We start from the raw sequence: 20,250 nt of genomic DNA on the forward strand, positions 1-20,250 counted from the left end.
ATTTTGCATGATATTATTGCATAATGGGGGATGCTGAACATGCTAATGCATTTAACTATAATATTTAATTCATATCACCTAAAAGCAGTGAGTCCTTTCGATGCTGCTGACAGCGTTCAGTGTCTGACTCCAAAAAAGGCAACACGGGAATGGCAAAATATGTAACACCCCCAAACATGAATGCTTTCATAAGGCGGCGCGTAAGCATTATTTTCAACCCAGCAGGAACACAATTCTCAAATCAGAGTGACTGAAGCATTTTCACACTGTGACATACGCCTTTTCCTTGCTGCAGTGTAATTTACTCTGTTTAAGCATTATTTTTACAAACAGGCTACGTGAGCGTACGTCACTGACTGTTGTGTCATTCACGCTCTGATTCTAACCTCGTCTGGCATGTGCATTAGTGCTTTCTTCTGTTCTCACTGAGAACTCATCTCCACTACAAGTGAAAAGAGGTTGCAAAATCCCTTGATCAATGACGAACTCCTGTCCTTTTATTCACATAACCCAGCATCGACACTTACTGTTTCCCCCAAAGTAAAGAGTGATACATTATGCATTCACGAGTGTGTCACTATCTTAATGTATACTGCATGAATAATGGCCACAAACCTGCAGCTTTCTTGCTCGCAACAATGTGGTGACAGGGGTGATGGGGCGGCATTGATGTGGCCCCCTTCAGGGATGTGCAGAATGTCTCAGTCAAGCAAGCCAGCCTCATGCTGCTTTATTTGCACAAAACCCCAACCCCGCACCACCATCACCCCATCCTCCAAAACTACAGCCTGTTGTCAACTGACTCAACTGCTAAGATGGCTATAGCCCCATATAGTGGAGTGTATAAAGAAAGAGGTCTGATCCCCATGTGATCCACAAATGTTGAGAGTGCATGAGACTGCAAGGTGGAAGGGATTACATCTGTACATGGAAGGTTTCTTTTATTTTTGTCTTTTGTTGGTCTGAAATGCAAAGTGCACTTAACATGGCATGCCTTGCAGGTCAAGGGAAACTCAGAAGAAATTAGTTGCTTTGGTACACTTTGTACAAATGCACGACAGAGGCGAAAGGTTCTCAGCAGACTTTGTCCTTCCCTCCAAACAAACTTATCTTTTACTGGAAATGGTGGTGAATTAAAAATAGAACAGCCTTGTTAGAAACTTTGTGACATTCCTTTTAAAAAGATATTCCGCATCGTATGGTTTCTGAAAGAGTTTTAGGAGTGGTGCGATAAGTGTACACAAAAGGTACCTACAAATACACAACATCACAGCTCTATTAGATCTTGACACCCCTGACACAAGGTCATACACCCCCTCTTTGGGACCAGATGTATAAATGTACACACAAAAACCATGCGTATGTCTTTTACCACACATAAAATGCTATTTATAAAAGAAGAATGTGCGGTGAGAGTGTGAGCAACCTCACACATACACACGGTTTTCAAGAGATAGCTGCGGGTAAAATGATGTGAGGTGGACATGAAATATAAGTTGAGAGATTTAACCTTAAAACATTGTTTGCTTTAGGTGTTTGCTATTTTTCGGTCTACACAGTGTTCTGTAAAATGTTACTCATTACTCATTTATAAACCTAATTTTGAATTATTTATGAGTAATGAATTATTTTTATCCACCATAATTTCCCAGCTAATGGTCTTTTCATTTGATTCGTGAATCGTGAAGCACCAAATTCTGTTTTGATATGAGCTCTGTAAATGAATCGTTGATCATCATTCTCACCCTCCTCTGATGTTATATATACTATGTAATAGTCATAAAAATGATTGAAAGATTATGATGGTTTACAGGTACTTCTGATGAATTAGTGGTACCAGCGTTTATAACCATCACAGCCGTTGTGTTTTCTGTTGTTCTTCTCACTGACAGGTCTGATGAGTGGTGGAGCGGGCACAGGTAATAGGGGTGTAAGAAATTATTAAAAAAATATCCTATCGTGATATTTTGTTTTGTGATACTGTATCGATTCTCAGAAGACACTGGATTGATTTTTGGGTTTAAACCCCGAACCATTATATTGCTTATGTGATTAAAATAATGCCCATGCTTATTTCTGTCTTTGTGCGCACCAAGGTTATTATAGTTAACTAAAACTAAACTAAACACTAAAACTAGGTATGAAAACTCATTTTAGTGAAATAAAATACTGAAATAAAAATCTTAATTAATACTGAAATTAAAATTTTAATTAATACTGAAATTAAAATTTCAATTAACACTGAAACAATATTATTTACTTTAAACTAACTAAAATTAACTAAAAATATACAAGAAATGTGTTTTTTTGAATTATTTTAATTTTAGTCTATCAATTTGGTCAAATATGTCAACACAACAAGCATAAGGAGGCATTGGTGCATACGTTTATTGAGACTGTTAGTCAATGTGTTTGTATTGTAATACCTATTCTAAACTATATAAAATAAATAAATACAACTGAAATGAACACTGAATTGTAGAACTAACAACAACTCTGGTGCTTACACTCAGCTTTAGTTGTGAATCTACACACAGTTTTATGCATCTGGGCCCTGGGTGTGTGCGTAGTACTATCTGGTGTTAAATTCTTCAAACAACAACAAATATGACAGAACAACGGTGAATAGTAGAGCACAGTAAAAAAGTATTTTGGTAGTTACACCAAACAAAACAATATCCTCTCCTAAATAAAGCTAAAGTTAATGATTCTACAGTATGGGAGCAAAGCCTTGGAGACAGCTTTGTTCAAACCTTCATTATATCTGTGCAATAAACCATAGATAAATATATATCCTTGACCCTTTACTTTCCAGTGGTTCAGCAAAACATTTTGTGATTCCTAATAATAAAAAGGCAGCCAGGACAGTCTAAAAATAATGTAAAACAAACATGCATCTTTTATACATCCTGTACACAACTGAGAGGACATGGCTTTTGCGTTAACATACACAGACAGATCACCCAGCTCATTCCTCTCCAGGGGTGCCTTTGATACTGTAGTTAGTAACAGTAGCCTTGAGCAAATATTATCTATTACAGAATGTTTTACACAGACTGATTAATTGATTGAAACTGGCCACTCATGTAAAATTAAGTCAAAAATCAATTTCAGCTCTAATTTGAACTGGACGGGTAACAACAGCGTTGTAGGGCGACTTTTCTGTAAGTGGCAGTGAAATGTGAAACAGCAAGGTCAACTGTAGCCTCATTATATTGTGGCAAAGACTGCACGGTACACGGACTGTATTTAAACTGTGCTTTTCAAGCCGAGTAGGCTTCACAAAGCCTCTCAATCACCCACACATCCACACACATCACTGTCGCTTCAGACTTGGATAAAAGAACAATAAAAAATGAAAGTGTGATCAAAGCAAAATGTCTTTTTGTTTATTTAGTCTTTGTCCTACTCAGCTGCAGGAATATCAGGGTACGAGACTGCTGGATGCACGGCGACAAGAGCACGAGTCAAACAACAGTTTCACCACATCTTGTGAAGCCCCTGAACACTTATTTAATGTCCACTCTGTCCCATACCTCCGAGGCCTGTACGTTATATGCTGCAAATATGGAGCAGAATAGCACAGGAATATACACACATATTACATACCTATCAAGAGGAAATCCCACAATTCTCTTCGTCTGTAGAGTCACCGACCAAAGCTGACTCGTGTTTTCGCCTATGCTCTACCACTGTCCCTTTTAGACTGTATGACTCCTCTGAGTGTCCTCCACCACAGACGCAACATATCTTCCCACAAGGACTGGGACCACTGCGAGTATACTGCTGGCTGGCACTGTCATTCCTATCATTTACCCTTACAGGCACTTTAAAACTCTTCTTCTAAACTGATTACGTATTATAAGCAACCCCTTTCTATTTTTCAGTGAACACTACGCAACTCGTGTGTTCCTTCCTCTTAAGGCTAACGGCAGTAAGGATAACTTATTTGGTGAAAACAGAGACAGGAAGGTGGAGAGACTGCTGAGTGTCACACACAGGACTGACTGGTTGACGCAACGCCATGTAATACTAGCTGCTGTTTGCTTAAATCAATAACTAAGTGAGGGAGAAGAAAACAGGATGCCTGCTGTGTTTCAGTCAAAGTATACAGGACAAAGGATAAATAGTAGTAAGCAGAAAGTGGCACGCAAGTGGCCACTGATAAGAAACACAAGGAAGTCATGACGGGCCCCCTTTATAAGAAAATGTTAATTGGAGAACCATGCATCCCTGCAGATAGGCTGTTTGTTTCCATCCACATTACTGCTCGTGGAATTGTTCATGACACCTTGTATTAACAATTCTTGAACTAAAGGAAGACAAACTGACTAAACTTTGTCCTACCAACCGCGCGATAAGACTCGACTGACATTTGTTTTCGCAGCACTAACACTATCCTGCTGGGGAACGCAAATATGCTCAGGAAGGCATCCAGAGTGGAGGTAGCCAGAGCAATTTCATTTCATCCAGCCTATGCACACAAATATTTTGCTTGCAAACAATTACTGGCCCGTCTAGCAGGTGCTCCTCTCGCCAAAGGAACGATTTGCCCAAATTTGGGGCTTGGCAGGTGTTCGTTTGCTCTGCAAACACCAGAATTCCTGACAGTGCGACAATCCTTTAAACACCAAACTAGCTGCTGCTAGTGACAGTGAGAAGTTGCACAAACTGTCAAACAAGACTTGCCCTTTCTCTGAAGGTTGAATATCAGTTTTAAAGGTCGTGTTTAGGTCATGAATGAAGGATTGTATGAAGGCCTGTATTTGCTGAAGGGGAGCATGAGTAGTAACAGAGTAAAAAGGATGTTTATCCAGCAGCTTATCACAGTAACAACTGACACCGAGCCCCTGTGGTTATCATCAAATGTGTATCCTCATCAGCGCCCATCAGCCCACAAATCCCGGGGAAGTGTACTGTCTTTTTATAGTGCCTTATCCCCATGATATAGCAAGGGTGTATTCATCCAGACTCAAACAACGTCCTCAGGGAAGGAAACATATGGATCCCTGACAAAAGCTGCTGTGTCCACATGGGGCTGTGTGAAGGTATTGGCTACCATTTTTGTTGCCTCCAGTTATACTTTACAGGAGAATAAAAAGGAGAGCGCGGTTCCCTTTTCCTCTGACAACCAGCAACAATCTATTAACGTGAGCAGCAGCAGCAGCAGCAGCAGCAGCAGCAGCAGCAGCGGCTTCTCTCCTGCTGCTGCTGCTGCTGCTGCTGCATGGGTCCACTAAACACAGAGCCAGTGCAGCATCTCAGCTGCATGATGCTTTCCAGTGATGGCACAATGCTGCAGAGCTGAGTAAACTTTGCTCTCTCACACACACACACACACACACGTAGCCACACAGTCAGTTTGGCACTGTACATCGGTGCCTGGCCTAAGCGGTTTCCTCCTCTTTAAACTTGTCACCTCAGCAAGTGGAGCCGTACTGCAGCAGCTCTGTGAAACACACAGAAAGGGCGACTGTAGCCGGCCCTTCAACTTAGTTTTGATCAGTATTTGCTAAAGGTGAAACAGTGTTTTGTTTTAGCTGACTACTGCAACTGGAATTTGCAAAACCTCAATTACTCCCCTTTAACTCAGCAAATCAGCAAAATTGCTCTTCCCACACAGTTGCGAATAGATTCGATCATTCCACATAATTTCTTTAAGCAAAAACAAGTGTTTGTCAGCACAATGCTTCTCCTGCATTGCCTTTCTGCACAATAATCCAACTACGCCACTTTGTCTAAAAGGGGAAATGTGAGTCTTTGTCACTTAGGCCAAATCTCACACTAACTTGGAGGGAGGCTGCCTCTGGGAATGGGGTACCTTCAAGACAAAAACAGCACTTTCAAACAGTCTTTCTTCAGGCGCAATGGTGACACTAACAAACACACACACACACACGAACAACTGGGCAGTGCTACATAGCAGCTTGTAGCTTGTGTCTCCACAGGTCAGATGCAGTATACCGGTCCTTTAACTGATTGCAGATATATCAGTGTCAGCCAAGTAAGACGCAATTTCGTTGCAGATTGGGCTGTACAGCGAGAGTCAATGAGAACTTATCAAAACGCCTGTTCGGCGGGCATAAACTCACCGACTTACTCAGCCACAGATTGTTCATCAGGTAGAAGAAGCATCACTGTGGAATACCACTGTACAATCACGTGTTTTTGTAGTTCCAACAGAGAGACGGGTCTTCTCTAGTCGCGTTACGTCAGTCTCTCGCGGTTAATTTAATCGATATCATATAATTAAATTATTTTAAATAATATGTATCTATTATACATGTATATTTATTTAACTATGCACACTGAGAAACTTTGAAATTTCTTTCAGGCTGAATTAAGTTCTGTCTTATCTTAATTAAGTCTTCTAAATCTAAACTTTAAGCTGTAGTGATTTCAAAAGCTGAACGCTAAACATATATAGGTTCACTAGGAGGTTTGAAAGGATTCTCACTCCAACTCCAACCGGAACTTCAAAGTCAAGACTTGAAGTCAATGTCGTCATCAGATTTCAAATATTGATATTGAGATTCAGTACTGGTCAGACAGGCTACAGTTCTGACTGCAGCTGTCACAGAACTTCTGCTTGGTCTTCATCTGTCTAGGCACTGCAGCGTATTCTGAGTGCACAAAGCAATGCATTGTTGGACTGACAGATTAAGGATTAGTGCCCCTCGTATGGCCAATGCATACATCTGCTGATAGATGACCGTTGCGAAGATTTGATCTGCATCAAAAATGGGCCTTCAGAGCAAACTGGATGTAGAATGTAGAAGATGGGACCAAAAATACTAACTTAAAGATTTCTCAGAGAATTTCAGCGGGACAAGGGGGCCACACTTCGAAAACTGGAGGCTCCATCTGTGTCAGGAAAAAATAAACTGTTTCTGTTATAAAAAATACGCGAGAAACAGAATCACACAGAAATTTAATTCTGGATACTTTCCTCACATGACACAGGGATGCAAAACAGCCAGCGCATTCACAGGTTAAAATATGCAATGTGGTGAAACTTCACCCTCTATGATATGCACGATTATAGAAATACCACATACCAGCTTTAAGTTATAAGTAACAGAGGAGAGTCAAATAAAATGTCACTGACTTTTGCATGTCAATAAAGCAGCTGTTACACTTTTATGCAGGAATTACTTCCTAAAGAGCCTTTATTAGACAGCAGCATGCAAAGAAGCACTTCTTTGCACTGTGCTGCATGCACAGTAGCCCACAGCGGTTAAGTCCTGGTCGTCCAACAGGGAAATTAACAGTGTGTGCAAAAGATCTGGACCCTGCAGCGCATGCAACCTGCACCACTCTCGGATATGTTGCAGCAGCCAGTATGGCGTTAATATTACTGTATCTCTGTGAACTGTACATGATGCGGTCTCCCCGGGAAGACCTTCACAGGCACCACTGACAGGGTAAAGCTGAGGTAAGATGACAGCCATAAATCCCACTGTCGCGCTGCACACACACACACACACACACAAGGTAATACCACAACGCGTACGGAGGCTGAAGTGCACATTTTATGGTTGAGCAGCGGTGTTATTTTGACCGGTGAGCCACCAAATGTCCGCGGTGTTTCTAGAGGATTACCAGCCTAATATTACATAAACACAACCGGAACCCAAATCATATTAGCAAACCCCGTCTGTTTCATCCTCCGCAGCCTCCAGAATAACCCGCTGTAACAGCCTACTCACGGTTTCGGGTTGTAACCGGAAAGTTAGGGTCTCCGCATACGCTGAAAATCGTCTCCGCCACTTCACTTCAAAACACAAATAGTCTGTTGTCCTCCGTGTCGTCGCTGGCGGCGGAGAAAAAGGAGCCCAGTGCTGAGAGCGGTTGTACAGTCGCATGTACTGCAGTGTACACAGTCTGCTGTCGGCCCTCTTCTTCTTCCTCACAACCTCGGCGCGGTCGGTGGAGTCGGTGGCGCATTACCGCCGACACGTGGTGGGGTGGAGTCAGTGCAGGTCGGGTAGTTCTCCTTGGGTTGTTTTTGTTTTTGGGGGGTTATTTTCTTTTATTGAATAAGTTTTTAAATCATACTATTATTTTTAAATAAAACATTACACCAAAAACACATTACAGGACTATATAGTATACACACACATGTCTAACATATATAACACATATCCTGCTAGTATATTCATATATATATATCTATAATGTTATTTTTTATATTTATATCCCTCTACATATGCACATCACTACTGCTTGTTGTTCTTCTGGTTAGATGCTTAACTGCATTTCGTTGTCTTAGTACCTGTACTTTGTGCAATGACAATAAAGTTGAATCTAATTAAATATAAATATATATATATGTTAAAGTTCTACTGTTTACATTGCTTTACTATTCTGCAGTCCATGCAGCTTAGTGTTTCAATATAGTGTCTGAATTTTCAATTATTTTAGGCTGTTTGTGGTTTCTTTTTAACTTGTGGTTTCTATATAAAAATAAATAAGTCTTTTACAATCAATATCATTCTTATTATAGAAAAATATAATGTCAGCTTCTTAAAAATCTATTGTACACCTAACCAAAATAATTTAAAGGTCCAGTGTGTTATATTTAAGAGGATCTATTTGCAGAAATTGAATATAACATGTTTTCATTAGTGTAAAATCACCTGAATATAGGAACTGTGTTTTTTGTGTCGTTATCTTAGAATGAGCTGTTTTTATCTTATATGTTGAATGACCATGTTTTCATCTAATGTCATCTGAAATAAGGATTACATTTAAACTGCAGATTCACATCAAACATGACGAGACCAGAAGGCATTGCATCAAAAACAACTGTAAATTCTTCAGGAGTAACTGGATTTAATTTTAATATATTAAATATGTCACCAACAAGTTGTGTTTATAAATAATTATCCAGGACCGTATAACATATCTACATATGGTAGACAGTTTGACAGGAATCTTTAAATTAAGGAGGAATTCAATACAAATTGTTAAATTAAAACAAAAATAAGTTCTGGAATAATGTAGCATAGTTTATCCTCTCCTTGTATATACTTTTTTATTCAATTGACCTTGAACATTGAAATATCAAAGTCTAATACATGACAATATGTGTTATATAACACTCTCTCAAAAATGGGGTTTATTTCTCAAAATAGAAAACTCTAGAGTCAATCTGTTTGACTATTGCTTGAGGAACATCCAGAAACATTGCAGTATATACTGTATATATAAGTACATACTTATATATAGTATATAAGACTGATGACCCTTCACTTTTCCACAACAATAAACAACCATGTAACAATAAATCTCTCAGTAACCATATATCAAATTTAGTTTTAAGTTTTCCAATCAGTGGATTCAAATTCACGTCCACTCATCGATTTAGATTCTTGCATATGTTAATGTTATGATATAAGATCTTTTATAGCAGTACTGCATATTTCAACCAGGACTGCTCTCCCGCTGTTGGCCTTGCTGACTCACTGAAGTGTCGACTTACCTTCAGTAAAATTAGAAGGTTTTAGAAAAAATCAAGTAAAGGAAATAAAGAATGAGAGCTGACAAAATGAGGGATTCAAGGACATTAGTTTCCAACTGTTCTGATGACATGTTTTCATTAAAAGCCTAAATTAAATCTTAAATCTGGTCTGTATAAAGGACTTTATGTCATGACATTGAGTGGTGGTGGAATGTACATCAGTACTGTGAAGTAGTGAGGTAGGCCCTGTTTGTACTAAAGTCTTTTCTTTTAATGCAACTTTCTACTTCAAATATTATACTTTTTACATTACTACAGTTGTTTGACAGCTTTGGTTACTAAGAACTTTACAGATTAAGAAATACATAACTAGGTAACTTTCATAGTCATGGAAGATTACTAGTATACAATAATCTATTTGTTTATTCAGTACAAGCTTAGATTCAAATATGTTGTCATTCTAGTGAGCAGTGGTATAGTGGTGTGGGTATATACTCTTAATTTATGCCCTAATTGTTTTGTTTTTTTAACACTGCTACATAAAGGTGAGGATTTGCTGCTTTTCCTTTTAATCGTTTTTTATTAATATTAAATTATTTTGAGTGTTGGACTGATGGTTGGATACAATAAGCAGTGTGAAGGTGTATCTTTGGGCTCTCTGTAATTGTGATGCCATTTCTCATTATTTTCACCAAGTGAATTTTTTCAAACTAAACAGTCAGCCAATTAATTGAGAAAATAGTCAGCATATTAATATTAATATATAATATATATAAATATTAATTAAAATAGTCAGTAGTTGCAGTCCTATACAGAATAGTTAAAAATGAGCTCCACCTCAACCAAGTACAACAGTAAAATCCTGCATTTCCATTAGTTATAATGACATAATTATATAATATATCATCGTATAATAGTCACAGTGGGTTTTTCTGCATTGAATATGTTTACTTTTCATACTTGAAGTACATTTTCCTGATTATACTTGATTTAAGTAACACTCAAAATGCAGTATTTTTACTTGTACCAGAGTATTTTTACAGTGCCGTATTAACGCTTTTACTTAAAGATCTGAATACTTCCTCCACCACTGACAATGAAACAAAAAAAGGCAATGATGTGATAAGACCATGACTACAAATTCTGGTACAAAATAAAAGGCAACAAAGCTTTCAGTTTATTTACAATATGATGCAGATATTTCACAGCATAAGCTTTTCTTTATTGCTTTACCTGCATCTTTCTTTTTATTTTGACTTTGAACTTTATTACTGACACAGAAAAGTCCATGTTTTACAAAACATATAAGAGATAAAAACCGAGACAGAGAATAATGAAAAAGCAAATACATACTAGATGCTACCACTGCATTGTATTCTGCACGTTTCTTTTTTTTCTTTTAACAGAAGCCTAACACATAAATCCCAAAACAGGCTTTAAGCTTAGCACTTAACATTTCCAAGAGTGAACACACATTTTAATTTAATCAAATGTAATCTTTAGGTTGAAATCAAATTCAAAATATACACTCAGGGTTTTACCAACATCAAGTGTAAAGTAAAGACACAATTTCTTTAATTTGTAGGAGTGAAGTTTATACATTTATTATTTTAATTTAATAGTAACAAAACACAGAATTCTGTTTCGAATTCCAGACAATTTAAACCCATAAATCAAAGGATTCACAATAGGAGGTATGATAAGAAATTCCATTGCAATAAAGTTTTGAAGGGTTTGAGGGAAATCTTTTGAACCATATCGTATAAGCATGATATCAAGAAGTATAGTTAGAAGAAAACTGAATAAAGAGGTTAAATGTGGCACACATGTTTGCATGAACTTTGCCCTGTTGTCCATAGAATTCACACACGTTTTAATGAGATACACGTAGGACCAAACTATAAAAACACCATGAAATAAATATATGATTATTGTAATGTATGCAACTATGTTGTTAATAATAGTCTCAGCTGGAAAACAAGCAAGTTTAACAATAACCCAGTTCACACAAAAGAGCCTGGCAATATGTGGGCTGCATAACTTTACTCTAGATGTTAGAAAAATATTTATGGCTATAATGCAGAAAGGTGTTAACCAAGAGAAACACGCTAACTTAATGAGTCTTTGCTTTGACATGACAGAGTGATACTCCAGAGGTCGACATATGGCCACATATCTGTCATATGCCATGACTGCAAGAATTGACAGATCACTGCCGACATATAAGTATATCACTAGAGCCTGAACAAGGCATCCAGAATAAGAGATAACATGAACAGGAGAGAGCAGATCCCAGAGAAACTTGGGGTAGAAACCTGTTGTCCCATAAAGTCCATTCATACAAAAAGTGCACAATAGAATATACATCGGTTCATGCAGGTGTTTGTCCAAGATGATGGTCACAGTAAGAGAAAGATTTACCAGCAAAATAAAACAGTAACACAGCAAAGTGAGACAGAAGAGAGCAATTCGGTAGTTCATAGTTTCATTTAAACCAGAAAGGAAAAACATTCTTATTAGAGAGACATTATCCATCATGGTTAGAAAACCTTTTATTTTTATCCTGTATAGCTGTATACCTCTGTGAGTAGCCCCGTCCTTAAGTGGATGTTCCCTCATCTCGCTGTCATTAATATGTTGTCTGAATACAGCAGCGCACGATCTGGGAATTCAAACAAACCAATCAACAGTCTAGAAAAGCTTTCATTTTTTATCACCTAGTTGTCTATCTATCTTTAGGAACTGTACAAAATTAACAACAATAAGAGGGGAATTCTCCACCAACACTTTTACCTTCTTTTCCTTTTGTATTTTGAAAAAAATACATAATTACAAATCTCTTAAGGCCACTTCATTGTAATGGATGATTACTAGTATAATAATCTATTTCTTTATTCAGTACAAGCTTGGACTCAAATATGTTGTCATTCTAGTGAGCAGTGGTATAGTGGTGTGGGTATATACTCTTAATTTATGCCCTAATTGTTTTTTTTTAACACTGCTAGTATGTTTCTCTCATAGACAATTACTACAAGAAAGTGCAACATTATGATTTCCATTATAAACACCGTACTTAAAAAAATGCTAAGTTTCTATACATTTCGTATCATCTTTGTTGTTCACTGCCAAAAGTGTTGTTTCCAACATCAGAAAATATCATTAGACTGGGTCAGTAGTGGTCCTCCCCTGCTGAAAATAGCCCTACCTAATAAAGAGTCATACCGAGTCATCTAATGCCTCTTTGAAGCCTACAGTCCTTCTCTACTGTCTCCTCAAACTCTTTCCACGTTCCAAGTTTCTGTGTCCACAACCACAGAAACTGCAGTCCCTCTGGTCACCCTGTACCTACCACTTTACGCTAAAACAAGGTGTTTGTTATGCATGGTCCAAAGGGTTGTGCCCAAATGCAGGGAAATTTAGAGTTTGGTGGAAAAATGAACAGGGATCACATTGTAAGACCAGGTTTACATCACTGTGTTTGTTTATGTGCAAAGACTAATGAAACCCTCAATGTCCTCTGTACCAATCGTGACGTCAGCAAATCAAATCAAAGCAGCTTTGTACTGTATGGTGCTTTCTACACAATGTATGTGTGTGTGATTGGTATAAGGAACAGCTGTGTTACATGTTATATGAGACGTGGTGACACATCTCCGGTGTTAAGCTACCAAAAAGAAAACATGAAGCCAAAGAGAGAAGTCACAGAGGTCTGCATTTTTGTGAGAAATGGTGTCCGAATGATATAGGAACCCCGAGATCCTGGCTAAAATATGAAGCTTAAAAGGTTCAGAAAGGCTGAGAACAAGCGGTAGTTGTTTTTAGTCAAATAATCCATGTTGCAGTTTAATGTCCAGTAAATGTTTTCAGTTTACCAGCCATTGTAAGTTATTGTTAGTGAGTTATGGCATCTGTGTTTGCTTGCAACGCACACGATCCTTGAGTGCAGCCATGCAAGTGGTGGGCCATAAGGCAGAGGCCCCATGTCATCACTTCAGGCCGAATCCGGGCCCCATTGGTGTAGCCCCGGCCATTACAGAGCTTCTCTTGCAAGCTTAGTTCCAGGAGAAAGGCCTTGAGCTCTCTATTTTGGGATACGTGAGGAGGATTTGGGAATTGTTCCTAGTCTAACCCCACGTCCAGGAAGAATTTGACTTGTGCGACCCTGCCAATAGCTATTGCCCCCAATAACACAGCTCCAGTGGTTTGGAGTGCACACACCGTTCTACCACGTTAAGGTGGCAGTTCTTATATGCAGGAGGTTAATTCATAATACATTTGATTTTTTGTATTTTTCACAATTCACACTTTCATTGTTGTGTATCACTTCAAAAATAAAAGCACAATAATGCTGGATTGTGCAACACAGTCAACATTCCCCAGTAAAGGAGTGTTTCCATGCCCTAATGAGTCAATTTTCAACATAAGATCAATATTCAATTTAAAAGCTGTAAACCAGTGAAAAGGTAGGTATTATATTAAGAAATAGATGAATTATGAAAAACATAATATTTCAGCTCTCATCTTAAAATATTTGACTCTCAAAAGTGTAGAAACCCTTGGCCATAATTCTGCTGATTGCAAATGGCATGTTAGAAACAACTTCATGGCCACCACCACGCCCTGTGAATAATTAGGTAAAGGTCATCTCTTTTATAAAGGTCAAACTTCTCTCAGCTGAAACATTAAAGAGTTTACTTTGAAAATTGAGAATACATTTTTTTTTTTTTTTGTTATGCAGCCCATGAATGATATAGGTAACTCCTCACATTTTTGTTCTAGATTGCCAGTCCATCTGTATCTTATTTGACAGGTTGAATATTATATTATGTTTAGTTGTTCTTTCTATTTTGGCATCAGTCTATTGTTAACAAAGACAATGAGAAATTTCAGGTTTTGTATTCACATTAATTTCCGAAAGAAGTTAAAAATTAGCTCCACCTCAACCAACTACAAGAGTAAAATCCTGCATTTCCATTAATGCTTGAGTCATAATGAAATAATTATATATCATCGTATAATAGTCACAGGGGATTTTTCTGCATTGAATACGTTTACTTTTAATACTTTAAGTACATTTTCCTGATTATACTTGACTTAGGTAACACTCAAAATGCAGTACTTTTACTTGTACCAGAGTATTTTTACAGTGCTGTATTAATGCTTTTACTTAAAGATCTGAAAACTTTCCTCCACCACTGACAATGAAACAAAAAAAGGCAATGATGTGATAAGACCATGCCTACAAATTCTGGTACAAAATAAAAGGCAACAAAGCTTTCAGTTTATTTACAATATGATGCAGATATTTCACAGCATAAGCTTTTCGTTATTGCTTTACCTGCATCTTTCTTTTTATTTTGACTTTGAACTTTATTACTGACACAGAAAAGTCCATGTTTTACAAAACATATAAGAGATAAAAACCGAGACAGAGAATAATGAAAAAGCAAATACATACTAGATGCTACCACTGCATTGTATTCTGCACGTTTCTTTTTTTTCTTTTAACAGAAGCCTAACACATAAATCCCAAAACAGGCATTCAGCTTAGCACTTAACATTTCCAAGAGAGAACACACATTTTAATTTAAGCATATGTAATCTTTAGGTTGAAATCAAATTCTAAATATACACTCAGGATTTTACCAACATCAAGTGTAAAGTAAAGACACAATTTCTTTAATTTGTAGGAGTGAAGTTTATACATATATTATTTTAATTTAATATTAACAAAACACAGAATTCTGTTTCGAATTCCAGACAATTTAAACCCATAAATCAAAGGATTCACAATAGGAGGTATGATAAGAAATTCTATTGCAATAAAGTTTTGAAGGGTTTGAGGGAAATCTTTTGAACCATATCGTATAAGCATGATATCAAGAAGTATAGTTAGAAGAAAACTGAATAAGGAGGTTAAATGTGGCACACATGTTTGCATGAACTTTGCCCTGTTGTCCATAGAATTCACACACGTTTTAATGAGATACACGTAGGACCAAACTATAAAAACACCATGAAATACATATATGATTATTGTAATGTATGCAACTATGTTGTTAATAATAGTCTCAGCTGGAAAACAAGCAAGTTTAACAATAATCCAGTTCACACAAAAGAGCTTGGCAATATGTGGGCTACATAACTTTACTCTAGATGTTAGAAAAATATTTATGGCTATAATGCAGAAAGGTGTAAACCAGGAGTAACACACTAACTTAATGAGTCTCTGCTTTGACATGACCGAGTGATACTCCAGAGGTCGACATATAGCCACATATCTGTCATATGCCATGACTGCAAGAATAGACAGATCACTGCAGGCATATGAGTATATCACTAGAGCCTGGAGAAGGCATCCAGAATAAGAGATAACATGAACAGGAGAGAGCAGATCCCAGAGAAACTTGGGGTAGAAACCTGTTGCCCCAAAAAGTCCATTCATACAAAAAGTGCACAATAGAATATACATCGGTTCATGCAGGTGTTTGTCCAAGATAATGGTCACAATAAGAGAAAGATTTACCAGCAAAATAAAACAGTAACACAGCAAAGTGAGACAGAAGAGAGCAATTCGGTAGTTCATAGTTTCATTTAAACCAGAAAGGAAAAACATTCTTATGACAGATATATTATCCATCATGGTTAGAAAACCTTTTATTTTTATCCCTGTGTCATGTAGTCCGTGCTTAAGTGTCTGTTACCCCATCTTGCTGTCATTAATATCTTGTCTGCATACAGCAGCGCACGATCTGGGAATTCAAACCAACCAATCAACAGTCTAGAAGAGCTTTCATCTTGTATCACCTAGTTGCAATCTACAGTTGCACTGTACAGAAACAACAATAAAACAAGAAGGCATTTGGAAAATGGATTTCTCCACCAATCATTTTTCATCCTTCTTTTGATCATTTTATTATTATCACTAAGCGCCAGACACAGCCCAAGGCCAGGTGAACAACAGGATAAAGCTAGCAGATGTGTTAATGTCAGGCGATGGACCATGAAGGGACATGTTTTTTTTTTACTGGAGTAAGAAACAGACAGCAGTGGGCGCCCCAGTAACTCTTCCTGGTAGAGCTGGTCCCCCATGTACCAAGGCTGGGTCCTCGCTGCAGCAACTGTGGGTTCCACTCCGATTCTTGTCACTCTCTGGCTATCACTATCCATTAAAGGCATAAATAGCCCTACAAAATATATAGAATAATATATGCCTAGACAATGGACTTTGTAATCGCCTGAGCACAACCCAACTGAAATGGTGCATTAGTGGCCTTTGATTGAGATTTTTTTTTTTTTTAAAGAAAATCTTTTTTTACAAATAGCTTCGGCAACATTACAACATGAATACATACATTTCTTTACCCTGCAAGTAGTCTGTAAATGCCACTTTCATAGCTATGGATGAGTACTAGTAAAACAGTTATGAACCCTTTTTTATTCAATACAAGATTGCCTATAGACTCAAATATTGTGTCATGCCAGTGAGCAGTGTTCACCAGAGCTAAACAAAGCACCCATGTTGATTGCACCATATTCCATGGACAAGTGTCAACTTCATATTATTTTAATTTACAGAAATATTGATGCTATTTATCTGAGTCAAACACAATATTTCAGTTGAATACTATTTATTATTCTTTAGAACTTAATATTTAGTCATAATTTGTTCTATTTTATTTGGATTTTGGAGCTGTTCCTGGTCTAACCCCTTGCATTAGACTCATTTGCCTCACCCTGCCAAACCCCTCCACCACATTAAAGGGGCAATTCTTGAATGGTGGGATGTTAGTTTATAATAGGTATGAATTTTATATTTTACATCCATAACCTGAGAGAGACAAAATCACATGCCAACAAGTAAAGATATGTATTTCAAACAAGTAAGACATACTGTAAGTTGCTTATAATAATGCCTATTGTTGTTGCCTCCTACTTAATTCAAGTAGGCCTCATTTGAGTGAGATTCATTTGAAAAGGAATCCAATGATGTGATCAGACTACTGTACACAATGCTTTTGCTTTCGTGATGATCACTGTGTCAGATTTGTGGATCATAGAGACATGGCAGACTATAAGTTGAATTGAACCAGTTCTCATTAAAGCAAGCAAAGCATGTAACAAGGCATTTTCTTTTTTTTTTTAAATGTTAAATACAAAAACATTGTTAAAACTTGGGAGTATATAAATATATAATATATAAATATATGTTTGCATGACTGTTCTGTAAAATAGTAGATTACATGTATGTCTTCAATCAACTGCAATTTCATGATGGAAAACACTCTCTTCTAGTGAGACAGCACATTTAAACAAGACAATTTAATGATTAACAGAGGAAACAGTCCTTCCTGTGACTATCCTGCTGATTTGGACAAACCAGTATGGTAAAGAAGACAATGAGAAATGTCAGGTTTTTTATTTACATTCACTTTCATTTTAATTTCTTAAATGCAATAAGACTGACCATCCAACATTAATTCAAAGAAAGGTGCAAAAGATATTTAATGCAAACAACTGGGTTATGTAGACAAATAATTAAAAATGACCATTGGTGTGACCATTAGGTTAAAAAAAAAGCTGTTTTTGCAAAATGCAAAAAATATGCAATCTTCAAAGTTCATATTTCAAAGTACAAGAGTTCAAATACAATACAAAAAATATGGCATTTGTTTTAGCATAAAATATGGAGAAGAATAAAGAATCTTTCTGTTCAACTTTTCCAAAGACATATTAATGAAAAGGGCAATATTTAATGTGATTGTTTTTCTAAGGAATATTGGAGTTCCTCCACCATCGAAGACAAAATTGTAAAAATGCAAAGATATGCCTTCTGCAAAGTTCATGTTTAAAGTACAACAGTTCATAAGTATTACTACTACTACTACTACTACTACTACTAAATTAAGCATTTGATTTAGCATTTTTAGCCTGATGGACAAAGAATAACAATTCAAAAGAAAACCAAAATTAGCTTTCTCTCAGATTTTTCTCAAGGCAGACTAAGGAAAGCTTTGATGTTGTGCAATAGATATTTAAATTAAGGGCATTTTTGAAGGAATATTAGACTTACCCTACCACTTAAGAGAAAAATCATTTAATTTTGAAAGTAATAACACCCAGAATTCTGTTCCGAATTTTGGTCAATTTGAAACCATAAATGAGAGGATTCATAAGAGGAGGTATGATGAGAAATTCTATTGCAATAAAGTTTTGAAAGGTTTGAGTGAAATTTTTTGATCCAAATCGCGTATTCATCACATCAAAAAGTATAGTGACAAGAAAAACGAGTAAGGAGGTTAAATGTGGCACACATGTTTGCATAAACTTTGCCCTGTTTTCTATAGAATTCATACACATTTTAATGAGATACATGTAGGACCAAACTATAAAAACACCATGAAATACATATACGATTATTGTAATGTATGCAACTATGTTGTTAATAATAGTCTCAGCTGGAAAACAAGCAAGTTTAACAATAATCCAGTTCATACAGAAAAGTCTCGCAATATGTGGGCTGCATAACTTTAACCTAGATGCGAGAAAAATATTTGTGGCCATAATGCAGAAAGGTGTTAACCAAGAGAAACACGCTAACTTAATGAGTCTTTGCTTTGACATGATAGAGTGATACTCCAGAGGTCGACATATAGCCACATATCTGTCATATGCCATGACTGAAAGGATAGACAGATCACCGAGGGCAAATGAGTATATTACTAGAGCCTGAACAAGGCATGCAGAATAAGAGATAGCATGAACAGGAGAGAGCAGATCCCAGAGAAACTTGGGGTAGAAACCTGTTGTTCCATAAAGTCCATTCATACAAAAAGTGCACAATAGAATATACATCGGTTCATGCAGGTGTTTGTCCAAGATGATGGTCACAATAAGAGAAAGATTTACCAGCAAAATCATACAATAATACAGTAAAGTGAGAGAGAAGAGAGTAAACCTGTGGCTCTTCGTTTCATTTAAACCAGAAAGAAAAAATATTGTTATTTGAGAAACATTACCCGTCATGCTTCACTTGAAAGGAACCTCAGTTCCGAACAGCCTCTGGTCTCTCTCCACACTGTTATTAATATCTTGTCTGACTACATCAACGCACAAGCTGGGAATTCAAACCAGCCAATCAAGTAATCCTCCTGTTTCAGCATGTTGCAGTCTATTGTACATGCATACATTGGGGCGGCTGTGGCTCAGATGTAGAGTGGGTCGGCCACTAATCGGAAGGTTGGCGATTTAAACCCCGGCTCCTCTCGCTACATGTTAAAGTGTCCTTGAACAAGACACTGAACCCCAAATTGCTCCTGATGCTGTGTATGAGCATCGGTGTATGAGTGCGTATGAATGATAAGTTTCCGTTCTGTTGAGCAGTTGGCACATTTCATTGCAGACACCGCCATCAGTGTACGAATGTGTGTGGCATTGAGTGGTCGAAAGACTAGAAAGGTGCTATATAAGTACAGTCAATTTACCATATACAGTGCATGAAATTAACAAAAACCTGAAGGAACTTGAAAAGTGGAATTTTGAACACTTATTACTTATAGTTAGGAGTTGAAAGTGTATTTGTTATAACAATTATCCAGATCCAGATCCAGTTTGCCAGCAGGGAATGCCTTTCATCTATATCACGAGCACAAGGTCAAGTAAAGAAGTTAAAGAGAACAATAATTATTTCCTCTCTAGATTCACGTTTCACTTGGAATTTCAGAGTTTTCTGGCAAAAATGTTCTGACTCAGACTGACAAATCCGAGTCTGCTGGAGGGACTGACCA

General features: G+C 37.2%; 3 protein-coding genes across 3 annotated transcripts; all 3 read right to left on the reverse strand.

The window, feature by feature from the left end:
• Positions 1-10,617: 10,617 nt before the first annotated feature.
• Positions 10,618-12,052, reverse strand: LOC127365884 (olfactory receptor 4M1-like). The gene has a single exon (XM_051404440.1). The coding sequence runs from the start codon at positions 11,999-12,001 to the stop codon at positions 11,069-11,071; it is 933 nt and encodes a 310-aa protein (XP_051260400.1). The 5' UTR covers positions 12,002-12,052; the 3' UTR covers positions 10,618-11,068.
• Positions 12,053-14,744: 2,692 nt separating this feature from the next.
• On the reverse strand, positions 14,745-16,281 carry LOC127365883 (olfactory receptor 4M1-like). The gene has a single exon (XM_051404439.1). The coding sequence runs from the start codon at positions 16,104-16,106 to the stop codon at positions 15,174-15,176; it is 933 nt and encodes a 310-aa protein (XP_051260399.1). The 5' UTR covers positions 16,107-16,281; the 3' UTR covers positions 14,745-15,173.
• Positions 16,282-17,865: 1,584 nt separating this feature from the next.
• LOC127365881 (olfactory receptor 142-like) lies at positions 17,866-19,920 on the reverse strand. The gene has a single exon (XM_051404437.1). It carries the CDS (start codon positions 19,487-19,489, stop codon positions 18,557-18,559), a length of 933 nt encoding a protein of 310 aa, XP_051260397.1. The 5' UTR covers positions 19,490-19,920; the 3' UTR covers positions 17,866-18,556.
• Positions 19,921-20,250: the final 330 nt, after the last annotated feature.

The sequence above is a fragment of the Dicentrarchus labrax genome, unplaced genomic scaffold (genome assembly GCF_905237075.1).
Source record: "Dicentrarchus labrax unplaced genomic scaffold, dlabrax2021, whole genome shotgun sequence".
NCBI classification, from domain to species: Eukaryota; Metazoa; Chordata; class Actinopteri; family Moronidae; genus Dicentrarchus; species Dicentrarchus labrax.

Coding starts and splice junctions, on each gene's coding strand:
- LOC127365881 (XM_051404437.1), bottom strand. CDS start 19,489: ATGACGGGTAATGTTTCTCAAATAACAATATTTTTTCTTTCTGGTTTA.
- LOC127365884 (XM_051404440.1), bottom strand. CDS start 12,001: ATGATGGATAATGTCTCTCTAATAAGAATGTTTTTCCTTTCTGGTTTA.
- LOC127365883 (XM_051404439.1), bottom strand. CDS start 16,106: ATGATGGATAATATATCTGTCATAAGAATGTTTTTCCTTTCTGGTTTA.